We start from the raw sequence: 14,461 nt of genomic DNA on the forward strand, positions 1-14,461 counted from the left end.
TAGTAAGTTTGTAGATAACTGGGAGACTTCACTGATGGCAATATAAATTGGTACGAATTTTCTGTGAGACAATTTTGCAATATTTACGAAAACTTAACATACAAATTCCTGTAGACCCAGCAATCACACTCAAAAATGGGCCCCTACAGATGAAAAATTATGTTCACTATAGCACTGTTTCTATTAACAAAACACTGGAAACAACAAAACTAATATCAGTGCACTAAGTAAATAAATTATGGTATGTAGTATATCTTTGGAATACTGCAAAGCCATCAAAAAATAAGAAAGGTAGATCTGGATATGTTAGAAAAAAAATTTAAGATATATTATTAACTGAAAACAGCAAAGCACAGAACATGTGCTTAAACTGATTTAATATACAGTGTGATATATGTATTTCATGATCCCTTTTGTGCAACAATCAAAAAAAAACAATATAAAAATCATATGTGGGCATCTGCATTTGTTTTTTTCTTGAAAGGAAAAAGAAACTGTTAATAGTGGTTGCCTTTAGGAAAAAGGGACCTAGAAGGATTTTTTATTTGCTTCCCTTATACCTTTGCATACAGTCCAAATTGTCTAACCTTATATAAATATTTTTTCTTTTTATGTCAATAGAAATCATCTGGTCCCATTTATTATTTCCCTTTTTTGCACATTGTATAAAAACTTCATGATTTAATAACTAAAATTTTAAATAATGTTAAAGCAACTAATATTAATGACAAATCTTTCCTCTGAGAACAAGTTATAATAAATGGTTAATTCTTCTTGTCTGTAACATAAGAACATATATATTCAAAGTTAGTTAAAGTTTATCTTAAAATGCTAGTTATGAACTGAATTTTGTCCCCTCCCCCCACCAAATTCATATTTTGAATCCTAACTGCCAAAATGACTGTATGTGGAGATAAGGCCTTTACAGAGGTAATTAAGGTTAAATGAGGTCATAATCCAACAGGACTGGTGTCCTTATAAGAACAGAAAGAAATACCAGAGATGTGGGGGCACCAAAAAAGGCCATATGAGGAAACAACAAGAAAATGGTCATCTGTAAGCCACAGAGAGAGGCCTTAAGAGAAACCAAGCCTGTACACATCTCGATCTTGGACTTCCAGCTTCCAGAATTGTGAGAAAATAAATTTTTGTTGTTTAAGCCACCTAGTCAGTGGTATTTTGTTATGTTAGCCTAGCAGACTAATATAGCATCAAATGGATAAACTGGAAAATCTGAGAAAAATTGTCTTTAAAAAACTGACCATGACTTATGCCAGGGAAGAGAAAAAATACTTAAAAAGTGCTATCTTAAGCCTTATTCATGAGATCTCTATAATAATGCTTAATAGGGATAAAATTAAAGTCCAGATTTATAATCAGAATATCTTTTGAAAAACAGCTGTGCTACAGTGTTACCCTCTAAGATATGCCTTCTCAAATTCACAAAAAAAAAGAATGAGCATGTGATTCTAAGAAGCTTGATATTCTCATAAATTTAAAATACAATTTATTTTACAACAATGAGATTTCTATGTCACGACGAAAACAAGAATGTATAAGGTATGCTCTGATGTAAACTGAAGAAGACCCTAACCTCAGAGCATCAGTTCAACATATGCCAGAAATAAGCTAATTTAAAATCTGCAAATAAGTAATACAAGAAAATCTACAAAAGAACGCATAAGAAAATAAAAATTCAGTTTTACTAAAATATTTTAAACACACCAAATAACACTGTATACTTAAAGAAATTAGTTTTTATTTACCCCCTGCAAAGAGAGATCCCACCGTTCAGAGCTTCTGAGTTTGGACAGTGATGATTTTACACAAACATCATCTGGTTTTACATTTAACATCTTTGTTATCTGAAACCAGAATGAGAAAATAATCAGTTTTATTGAAATATAAATAAGAGCTGAATCAGCTAACAGAACCATTATATTATCTGCATTAATATTTTGCTATTAGCTTTAAAGAGTTTTAAATACAGTGCTTAATTTATAGGCAGTTAAGTATAATTTTATTAAAAAAGAAACATCTCATTCAGTATAAAGATAGATAAATGAAGAATCACAATAGCTTCACAACTATTCTCTTACCTATAGTCTCTTCCCCTTCTAATTTTTCAAATGCTATCCCTAGGGTTCTCTAATATACAAATCTAATTATGGCTATCATACTTAAAATGTAACAATAGCACCCACACTTAGAGACAAAACTGTTATCAATCTAAGCTCTTTCACATCACCCACATGCCACAAACTCTATATCCCAACCACATCAAGTTTATTCAGCCTTCTTCAAACATGTCAAATTACTTTAGATCTCTAGACCTTTCTATATACTGTTTCCTCAATCTAGAATGCCCTTCCCTCTTCTCCTTGTGAAATATTTCAGATTCTGCTCAAATTTATTCTCTTACCCACATAACCGTCACTTCCACACCAAGGCATTCCTTTCTCTGGGTATTAGTACTTGGTACATTTATATCACATTATTTATATTACACATAGCACACTATAACTGTCTATATATCTATCTTCATCTCCAGGCTGTGGAGGTCCTTAAAGAGAAGGCCCTGACTTAGTCACCTTTATATTGCTTGTTATATGTTGAATGAACAAATGAATGAATCTATATGCATCATAGTCACAGTTTGAAATCATTAGTTTCAAACTTAAATATCTTAACTTTCATATTGAAAGTTATAAATGATGGTTAAGCATCAAGTTCGGCCTACAAAATATAATATATAATAAGCACTGTTTCAACTACAACCAGTAACAATCCATAAACTGATTTCAATGAAAGTGAAACAGAAATCAGAAGGATAAAATAAATTAGAAAAAAGTGTATCTCGACTCTTTTACTTCACTACCCACCTCTGAGTTAATCCTCCTGGGCATCAATAACTTACTAATTATTTATACTTAATCTATATAAAAAGATACCTCTTTAGAATTCTTCATCTGCAAAAGACAATGTTATCTCTAAATCAATTGTTTCCTTCTATTTTTAATTAGGGAACAATAGTTGCTTTTTCAGAAGATAAGGCAAGGGCTTCTGGCTGTTCACACCCATAAATCCTTTGTGAATAGGTTTTTTAGCCTACACTGGATAATATGGCATATTGTATTTTCCAAAGATGGCCACACCAATAATCCACATCCCATATGCTCTTTTTACAAGGTAACAGTGACAGTGCTCCAACATCAGGAGTGGTTTATGCTCCTTCCCTTGAATCTGGGCCTGTGACTTCCAAAACTAGATTATAAAAAGTAATTATAGCTTCTGCCTATCTCTCACATCCTTGAGTGTTCTTCCCTCCTCCCTCCCTCTTTTTTCTTTCTCCGTCCTTCAGCACTATGGAGGAGAGACTGTTTCGTAACATGAGTGCTGTCTGACCGAAGGGTGGACTGGCCCAGAAAGACTGCTTACTGCAAACTCCCCCTTAAAGACTGTCTCTGATCATTAATCAATGTTCATTCTGACTGAATCAGCATCCCTCCCCTGCCTCCAGCTACATGATGGTTCTTGGAACAGGCTGTTGTCCTGACCTGGTCAAGCATGAAAAGCAATTTCTCATACCTGGAAGCCTTCACATACTAGTACCCATGACTATTCCCCTCTTTGATCCTATATAATTCTTTGGCACCTGTCAACTGGCTCAGGAAATCTACTTCACCTTGCAGCTGCCCAAGATGTGCCTCCCATTTAAGTTTCCCTTAATAAACTCTGCTGATTGCCAGATTGGAGTGGCCAACCTCTTTCTTCAGTCTTTTCCTGCCTTCTGCTTACAGAAGTAGATTTTCATTCTTAGGAGTTTTCCATGGGTCTGCATGTATTAACAGGAACACACACACACCTCGGAAGCCCAGAGGCAAAGGGTAAAAAAATCTTGGCTACTCTGAAGCCATTATGGTAGAAAGATCACTCAGGAGGGCTAAAAAGATTGCCACCAAGACATCTGAGTCTTCCCAGCACAGGTATCAAGCTAAGTGAGTGAGTCTTTAAGATGATTCTAAACCCCTGCCTCCAAGCCAACTTGGCTAACTTCGAGTGGAACAAAAAAAGGCTATCTCTAATTGAACCCAGCAGAAATTCCAGATTCATGAGCAAAATAACTTTAAAACATTAAGTTTGGAGTAAATTTGTTATATGGCCATCGTAATAACCTAAAAAGAGATCAAGCTCAAATCTGCAGGACATCAACTGAGATTTAGTAAGAGTTGGGTACAAGTGTCAAGTATTATGTAAAATGAGTATCTTATAAAAGAACGTTGATGTCCCCTGTGAAAGATTTTATATTCTTTTTTTTCACATTAACCAATTTTTATCTTTTTACCTATGAGTGGCTTAGACTCAATGTCAATGAATCATTTACTTTAACAAATATTCATGTATACTTCCACTAGTATGGACATAAAATATAATCTACCCTGTTTTCAAACTTCCCCCAAAGTATAGACACATGACATCTGGATAGTAATTAAAACTCTAAACCTGCATAAAAACCTTGAAAATGTTCACGTACTCTTACTTAGCAATTCTACTTTTAGAAATTTATCCTACAGAAATAAAATCAAAGTACATACATACAAATATTTATGAACAAGGTTACAAAAACTAGAAACAATGATAATAAAAGAATAATTAAAGAAAATCATGGTAAAACAAAACAATGATATTATACAGTTGTTATTAAATAAAATGTTCCAGAATAATTAACAACTTAAAAAATTATTTTCAATATTAGAAAATATGTATGTACAGAATGACCTCTTCCATAATGCAAAAAAAATCACATATTGAAAAATACATGGAAAGAAATATACAAAAATGTTTAACAGTGATTATCTCTGAATACTGAGATAATTTCATTTTTGTGTTTTCCTATGTTTCCAAATGTTTTATTTTTTTTAATAGGAATACCATGCAATTATTAAAGGCAAGAAAAAATAAACATTTAACCCAATTCCTATTTAGAAAAATATGTTGTAGCTCACTGCCAGCTTAATTTCATTTTACATAAACACACTCTTTAAGGCTGAAGCGAATCTGACTGGTTTCAATGTGAAAATAAAATATAAAAACTGTTCTTGGAGTTATTTCTAAACAGAACTTGTCTCTAATCTTACTGGAACAGAAATGTATATGACGATCAGTATTTAATAATTTTTTTCGTGTGGTAAATTTCTCAGCACGGAACAACACAAAAGTAGAACATCTAGGATTTAACATTTTCAGCAATCAAGAATTACTGTATTTTGTAAATGGAAATGCCACTACTAAAAACAGAATGTTAAATAGAATGACGTCATCTGTTTCCAAAGACTATCAATATACTAGAGAAATGTGAAAATAATAATAAAAGTGAGATACTTCATGGCAAACTTTGGGGGTAAGGTTCGGACTGCAAATCGCGTTATTTTGGGGTAAACGCTGCAGCCGCAAGCACTGCCGGTGAGTATTCGCAGGGCAAACATGAAATGGGTTAAAGCTCCAAAAAATCTCTGCTTTAGCTTCCTGGTCAATAAATTATAGATCTAAATCTCTCACTCTAATATTGTATTAGAGTGGCAAGCAGATTTCAGGTAAAACTAACTACTGTCAATTTTTCCTACTCATTTTTTTCTAAATGATTATATTATCAAAAATAATGTAAGTCTTTTTTGCAACAATCTGATATCTTCCTAGACAAATTTTAATTATGGTCTCAACTGTGTATACAAGCAACAAAGATTCTAAGCTATTAATTCTACAAATCCTATATTATAACTCCATTACAAGAATCAGAACGGATGCCTAATCCATTTTTTAAGTATTTTTTAATAGTCTCTTAATACTTTAGAAATTAAAATTTAATCTGTTCAGGCAAAAATGGGTTATAAATCACTTTCCCTTCAAGTTATACTTAAATACATTGATAGCACTCTAATAACTTCCAAAAAACAAAGCTTAAGAACATTTGTTTTATTTATTAATGTTACATGTGATATAATACTAAACAAGCCATTTAGCAAATCAATTCACGTTGTTACTTTGAGGTTCATTACAGTATTCCCTCAAAAAGAGAATGCTATCAAAAGCAGATAACCCAGGGGAAAAAAATATATGCTGGATTCTATTGACAAGTTATATATTGCTAACACATACTCTTTTTATTTCCCATGTAAATTTGTTTTTTTTTTATTAAATTTATTGGGGTGACATTGGTTAATAAAATCATATAGGTTTCAAGTGTAGGATTCAATAATATGTCATATGTATATTGCATTATGCATTCACCACCCAAAATTAGATTTCATTCCGTCACCATACATTTGACCCCCTCTACCCATACCTACCCCCCCTTCCCCTCTCTCTGGTAACCATTAAACTACTGTCCGTATCCATTAGTCTCTGCTTGTTTGTCATAACATATACTCTTTAAACTTTTCAGGCTAAAATGATCTTTGCCATGTTCTTAATACAAAACTTCAGAATCTCAATCACTTACTTGTTCAGATACTACATAGATATAAAGCTATTATTTAAAGAAAATTGGGGGTCTGCCCATAGATATGGCTATGACTTACCGAAGAAGAATAAAACTCTTGTTTTCAGTTTTCAAAATAAAGTACCATCCTCCCCATGTATAAATCCAAAGACTATAGATCTCCCCATTAGCAAAATTCAAAGTATTCAAACTCTTTGTCTACATCTATCTGAGAGATCACCCTTGAATTAATCTACACTCAGCTTCCATCAAAAAGCCAGGAATAATTTAGTAGATAATAATGTTCCAAAGATTAAGCTACAAGGATATATGCAGCACTGTTTTTAATTTTTTTTAATTGAAAACTCAAAATTATAATAATAGGATATTGGTTAAATTAATTGTGACACACCCATATAATGGAATATAATGTAGTCATTAAAAATGTTTACCACTGCTTCCCTGGTACTTATGTCTATCTAGTATAGTGTCTAATACATGTTAGGTATCTGATAAATATCTACTGAGCAATACTTTAAATCTGATTTCAGAAAATGATGTTCACAGTATATAGTTAAGTAGAAAAAGCAAATTATAAAACAGAATTTTGTGGTTTTCTATTTTTTAATACTTAAATATTTGTTTATTATAGATGTATAGACAAACTGGAAGAACATACACGAAAGTATTGCTTTTAGTTGTATCTGGGTAGTCTTCTTTTTGCTCTAATCAATTTTCTAATTTCTCTACAACAAACTAGTTTTGCTTTAGAAATATTTTTCAAATACTTTAAACTCAAAATGTTGTCAGTATCTTGTCCCTATATCCATCAAAGCTCTAAATCTTTCAGTAATTTATTTCCTTAGCTATCCTAGAAAAAAGCTATAATATAAACTACTAACAAGAATATGCTAATTTTCTAAGAAATGCTAGAGTTTTAAAATGCAGTAGTACGTCTTTACTTGTATTTTATTGTCAAACAATTAAGTAAGCAAACTGTATATAATGAAATAAAATAAATAAATAAAAATAAGGAAAGAGAGAAAGCTAGAACAAGCCCCGTGGTGTTGGATTAGAATCAAAAGTATCAGTACTGAACTCATGGCTTTTTATAGATGTACAGAGAAGTAGATAGAGAAATAAATATAGAGATGTGTATATGTGTATAGGTTAGCATGCTTATATTTTTCTAGTCCTGTCTTATTGAAAGAGCCTAGATACAATGACACCCAGCAGCAATGAACACACCTAACACTCAGACCTGAGTTTCCAAATACCATCTTCAATAAAAAGAACCAGGGCTCCTTAAAAGTACCTTGTAGTATCAGAAAGTAAGGAATGCTCAAAAAAAGAGCATGTCAAAAGGGCACAGAAGCCAATCTGAAAGATCTCCAAATGCCAAAGCTGGAAAACTTTGATTAACAAAAGCAATAACAATAGTAATACATTACAATCCAGAGAATAAAATAAATACCTATGAATCTATACTGATACAAGTAAATAATTGAATGAATAAATAAATAACAGGGGAAGAGGGACAGCTCTCCATTACAGAAGAATTTTAATTAATAAATATAAAAGGTATGAGTAAAATTAAAAATTACCAATAGGATATCATGTATATAATTGTTACAGACAAGATCCACTGCAAGATGCTAAAACAGTAGTTGAAAGTTGAGAAGAGATAGTATATTTGCATAGATTCAAACTATCTCTCCCAAAATATCTATTTATTACAAAGGGAAGGAGAAACTGTACAATATAGTAACGAGGCAGACACCATCTTCAACAGGTGACGAAGACTGACAACATCAGTAATAAGACACATGATCATCATGTACCCACTGATAAGATACATTGGGATTGGTATATCGCTTCTGTTGTATTCTTCCCCAAAAGTTACAACCTTAATCTAATCATAAGAAATCTGAGACAAGATATCTAACAAAACACTGACCAGTAAGTACTCTTTAAAAGTGTTATGGTTATGAAAGAAAAAACACTGAAGAACTGTCATTGCAGCAAATCAAGACATGACAACTAAATGCAATGTGGGATCCTGGATTGGATTCTGGAACAGGAAAATGACATTAGTAGAAAAACTGAAGGAATCCAAATAATGTCTATAGTTTAGTTTAAAGTATTACACCAATGTTAATTTCTTAATTTTGATCATTGTATTAAGCTTATGTAAGATATTAATATTGGGGGATCCTAAATGAAGGGTAGACAGGAACTCTGTATTATTCCTATAACTTTCTGTAAATCTAAAGTTACTTGAAAAAAAAACTTAAAAAATACTGTAGTACATCTAAAAATAAGAAAGAGAAATGTATTTACTCAATATTATAAATTTCTAATGGTGGAATTTCAGGTTAAATTTCATGAAGCAATAGCCTAAGGCAGAACATTTCACTTCGCTGGAGGTATTAAGTAGTAGTCAGTATATGTGTATTTAAAACTGGGTATGGTAGCAATGTTAAGATTTTCTTTTTTACCTGCCTCATTTACCCCACTTAACCTAATCTAGAATTTTATATAAAGGAACCACATCCCACAAATGTGAAGAAAGCCAAGGTACAGAGTACCCAAAGTCATGCTCTCTGTGTGGACTTACAAGGCATTCTTTATTCCCTTTTATAGCTCTCCTGTATGATTTCTTCTCCCTCCTTGTTCTATGAAATGTACCAAATTAAAGTTCTCAGTGACAAAGTCCTCTGTGCATAACTTATAATGCTTCAGAGAAAAGTTATCTAATAAACTATTATAAATCAAGGTACTACTGCATTTAAATCACAAAATTCTAGAGGGAAAAAAAGACTTTCTAAAAACCGATTAATTTTTTGAAACACTTCCTAAATAGGTAGAAACTTCACATTTTGCTTGTTTTGCTACTCTTGGCTTATAGAGAAGAAATAAATAAAGGAAAAACAAGAGGTTTAAAAGAACATATTCCAAATAGTAATCGTCAGCACGTGACTTGAGTGTAAGTCTTCTACAGTATTATAATGAATGAGCATGAGGTGCTCTAATTTATTCAGTCATCGAAGACTGAATATTTTTTATAAAATCTACAATGAGGCCTAGATAGTATACTTGTACATCTTATAATGATTTAAACAAGGCTGATGCCAGAAAGGGTTTCCTGGTTAACCCTCAGTTAATTAGGATACACACTATGCCCCAAAAAACACCAATTAGTTATGGTTTTACAGTATTTTCTTTAAAATGTTATTAAAAAGACAAACAGCAAAATACTTTCATTATAAGTAACTCTAAAGATAATGAATAGGTTAAAAAAAAATTAATGCATACCTTATGTAACTCAGAAGATGACTTTTTTCTTTTTCCTTCCGTGACAATTTCTACAAAGACATGGTAAAAATTATCATTTAATAACTAAATGAGATAAACGATGTCATAAAATAAATCCTTTCACAGCCATCTTTGTTTTACACTAACTTATTAGATTTATAATTTACATTAATAGATTTTACAGAACCTGACAGACTAAAAACATAAAGATCAAAAACTAATAAGAATAGCAGATTCTCACAAAATGTCTCCATTAACCAAAATATGTATGATGACATAGAAGAAAAGAAAACTTGGCTCTAAAAACTAAATAAGAATTTTCCTGGCAAAAGCCCTAGCATCTAACAGGTATTCAATAAATGTTAGTTGAACTGTATGACCAGATAACTTCTCAATACTTATGATATAGGGGGCGGGGAGGTGGAGCAGAAGTTGAGAGAAACATTTTTAGTTCCACTACATAGCTAAGCATCTACGCAACTGGGAACAGCTTAAGTCTTTCCTCACCAACACTGTTCAGACTTTCTATAGATTTTTCTTTTACGATTCATTCATTCAATCAACAAATATTTATTGAATGCCTATCATGTGCCTGACACTATGCTAGGCATTGAATACAGTGCAGTGAGCAATTTAAACACAGTCTCAGGGTTCCTGGAACTTAAAATTTATTGGAATATATCACAGATTTCATAATAAAAGTGGTAATGACCCACACATATGTGGTCATCTATTTATGACAAACACACCACTGTAATTCAGTGGGAAAGGAACAGTCTTTTCAATAAGCAATGCTGAAGCAATTTGATAACGAAGTGGGAAAATAAACAAACCTAACCTCTACTTCACGCTATACACAAAAATTAATTTTAAATGGATCATAAATTTATGTCAAAGAGAAAACAAATAAAGCTTCTAGAATAAAATGGAGGGGATTATCTTCACGACCTTGGGGTAGGCAAAGATTTTTCAAACATTAGTATTAACCATAAAGAAGAAGATTAATAAACTCAACTTCATTAAAATTAAGAACTTCTGTTGATCAAACCTCATTATAAAGAAAGAAGGCAAGCCACAGACTGAAAGACTATTTATAATACATATATCTACATACAGCACGGTTACTATAATTAATACTATATAGTTCGTACATCTGTCAAAGGATTCATAACCAGAATGTACAAAGAACTCCTACAAAGCAAAAGCAAGACAATCCAACCTTCAAAATGGACAAAAGCCTTGAATAGGTAGTACCCAGGGAGGGAAGGAATGTTGACTAGGACAGGATACAAGTAAGCCTTCTGAGATGCTGGAAAAGTTCTTTATCTTGATCTGGGGTGATGGCTATTCAGTTGTATATATTCAAGTATAGAAAGTCAGTAAAACTAAATATTAAAGATATGTATACTGTGCTATATGTAAAACCTCAACTTAAAAATAAAACTTTTTAAATAACAATTAATTTGAATAAATGGACTATAGTTCATCCAGAAACCTATATAGCTGAAATAATTTTTAAGCTCATAATACATAGCATTAATTTCACTATACTCATTTCTTAAAGCAAACACTGATACTAGGTTTGTTTTGGAGCATTTTAATAAACAAATGATGTGCCTCTACTTGTGATTATCTGGTATAGCACAGTGCTCAAGAGTACAGATTTTTTTTAATTGAAGAAATGATTTAATTTTAATTTTTTTTAATTTTTAAAAAAAATTTTTTCTTTTTTTCTTTTTTTTAGGGGAGGGAAAAAAGAAAAAAAAAATGAAAAAAATTTTTTTTAATTTTTAATTTTTAAACAATTTTTAAAATTAAATCAAGAGTACAGATTTTAAAGCCAGACAATCTAAATTTATATCTTGCTTATTAGTTATCACTTCTCTGAGATTCGGTTTCTCATTTTTAAAACAGGGCAGAATATCCAACTTTTCAATTGTTAAGGTTAAAGTGAGACAGTCTATATTAAAGTATTTAGCAGTATGTCTGTCAAATAGTGCAAAATAAAGGTATTACAATATTTTATATTAAAATATCCCCCTTTAAGAGAGCTTGGTACTCTATATTATAGTATTAGCACATAGGAAAATCTCTATTCTCATTCTAAATATATGAGTCAAAGTATTTGACTTTTTCCCAAATAGCTTGTAGAATCATTCATTCACTTATTCATTCCATAAACATTTACTTAGGATAATTACCATTGCTAGGTCCTATGCAAAGCTTATTTTATTTAATCCTTACAAAAACCTCATGAGATCAGTAAAGGTATTATCTCTATTTTATAGATGAAGAATTTACATTTGAAGAATCCAAATAACTTGCCCAAAGTCACCATATTGATCCATCACTGGTCTGACTCCAGAGGTGGTATCCTTAACCAGTATGCTCTAGGTATGCTAGATGCTATGGGGATTAAAGATGAATAAGATAGTCTCTGTCAGAGTTAATAGTAAAACAACATAGATTAAACAATTCAGCAAGTTACAATATATGATGGCATCTGATAAACATCATGTAAGAGGTGCAAAAACTAATGGAAATGCAGAAATAGGTATAATTTGAGTTAAGAGAGAGTTCTTGGAAAGACATAATTGAACTGGGCTTTGAGGTAAGTTCTAGATGAGTAAGTTTTAGATAGACAGTTAGGATGAAGCAGCCCACATTAACGAGCCTCCTACATTACTGAAGACTCACATTAGTTATCCATCTGGGATAACTAGATCTTTGGAGCTACACAATCCTATCCATAACTTATTTCCTGTGTTACCATGTCCATCTAATCTACTTTCCAATCCTCTGCCAACAAGCCTGGGAATTACATTCACCACCCTAGATGCCAATCCCTACAGCTGATTACCTTGCTTCTCTCATCTCTTATGGAAACTCTACCCTTTCATCTACATTTTTTCATTTCTTTGCTAGCCCACTATATTCCCTTCCAGAGTCAATACAATTTCCTTAAATTCTGAATCTTTTCCTTGAACATTTCCTCTACCTTAGTTTAACTGAATTCTAGCTTTTTAGACTACAGTATTTTTTATAAAAAGATTTTCTCAAGAAGAATCTTCTCCCACTTAAAAAAAAACCAGGACTAGGGATTAACAATCTCCTCCCCTAACTACCACTTCCAATTAATATTCTATCTTTACTGCAATAATTTCTCTTCTAAAATACCCATAAATTGGATATATGACCTTACCCATTGATCACCACTGACCCAAGACCTTCCCTAATATTCCTAGAATATTCTGACACTCAATTCATAGTTTGTCTATCACTAAAATCTACCATCATTCTAAACCTCTAAAACTTCCATTAATCTACTCACTCAGTAGAAAGGACTCACCTTAATGCACTCCAACAAATTTCCTCCACATATTCTCATTTCAAAAACACACATTCGTGAATGGATTTAAGGAACAGCACTGCATTTCTCAAGTTCTCAAATGTGAATCTTTCAATCTACAACATACTATCCTTTGGTCCTTCCATTTCCTCACTCACATTGAACACATTTTTTGCCCGCACATCTTGTCATATCCTTTAACCCTAACTAAATTTACTTATTTTTCTTTCAAATTCTTCTTCTGGACTTCTTAGCACTGCTGAGGTCACATAATTGTTGTAACTACAGCTACTACTACTACAAACTCACACTTGTTTTAAGACTTTCAAAATTACTTAATAGTTCTTATATTCATACCTAATCGACCTCCTACTCTATTTTGAGCTCCCAGTACCATTTGAAAGTCTCTTTCTCAAAAGATGATCTTCCCTCCTATTTCACTTAGAAGCCATAATTGCAATGTCCTTAACTTTTCGAAATTTGTATCTTTATCCCTCTTCCCTCCTTTCTGCATGTCTCAACTGTCCCTTGATTACTCTCCCATTTCTTCTGGATCCTCGTCCCATCAATTATCTCCTACCTGATAACTTTCTCTCTCCACTGATCCCTTTCCCACTCCCTACAAACCTGATTTGCCTTTTATTATCTTTAAAAAGAAAGAAAGAAAGAAAAAACTTCCTTTCTACATAATTTCCCACTCTAGCTTGTTCCGGAAATCTCCTTTCTTTCACATTTCATTTTTCCTGTTTCCTTACAACCACTCATTTGTTCAACATCTTGAAATCTGACTTTTGTCCCTACTGCTCTATATCTAAACCAGTGGCAACTGAGTTTAACTCACTGATTTACATTGCTTTTCACTCTCCTACCTTGCTTCTCAAACCTATCGCATTCTTAATCTGCCTAACTGCTTACCAATATCTCTTCATCCTTACTTTGAAATTAAATGTATGTGATTCAAAACTTTTCTCACTCTAAACTACTTCTGTAATTCCATTCATTCCAATGGCTTCAGCTAACATCTCTGTAAATAATGTAATTTTATCATGATTAATTAGATTCTCATTTCAAACTTTGATTATGGTTTATTATACTTACGATGCAAAATATGCAGAGATCCCATGGGCCTACAGGCAAATGAAAGGTGTATCATCAGGGGATACTAGATTCTCAAGATGAAATTAGGCGAGGAAGGGAAGTTTCAAAATGAAGCAAGCTTGAAAAACACTGCATGCTCAGTCACTCTTTTGGAGAGGCACAGTGTACAAGAGCATAGCAAAGGCTCTGAAAAATCCTGCAGTAAATAAAATTTTCTGGTA

General features: G+C 32.3%; 1 protein-coding gene across 11 annotated transcripts in view; it reads right to left on the bottom strand.

Annotated features, from left to right (window-relative positions):
* Window positions 1–14,461, bottom strand: part of SENP7 (SUMO specific peptidase 7) — a 134,258-nt gene that overhangs the window by 99,041 nt on the left and 20,756 nt on the right. For 9 of the 11 annotated variants that reach the window (XR_005651501.1, XR_005651500.1, XM_039856855.1 and 6 more), the window contains exons 3-4: window positions 9,794–9,843; window positions 1,767–1,865 (exon numbers count right to left, since the gene is read on the bottom strand). Coding sequence is in view for 9 of the 11 variants with exons in the window: in XM_039856855.1 (XP_039712789.1) it covers window positions 1,767–1,865; window positions 9,794–9,843 (149 nt within the window). In the remaining 2 variants the exon portion in view is untranslated. Of the gene's footprint in view, window positions 1–1,766; window positions 1,866–9,793; window positions 9,844–12,118; window positions 13,736–14,240; window positions 14,270–14,461 lie in introns of those variants that run through there. The other 2 variants (XM_039856850.1, XM_039856851.1) reach the window with 2 other exon arrangements.

Source organism: Pteropus medius, unplaced genomic scaffold (genome assembly GCF_902729225.1).
Source record: "Pteropus medius unplaced genomic scaffold, Ma_sr-lr_union100, whole genome shotgun sequence".
NCBI lineage: Eukaryota > Metazoa > Chordata > Mammalia > Chiroptera > Pteropodidae > Pteropus > Pteropus medius.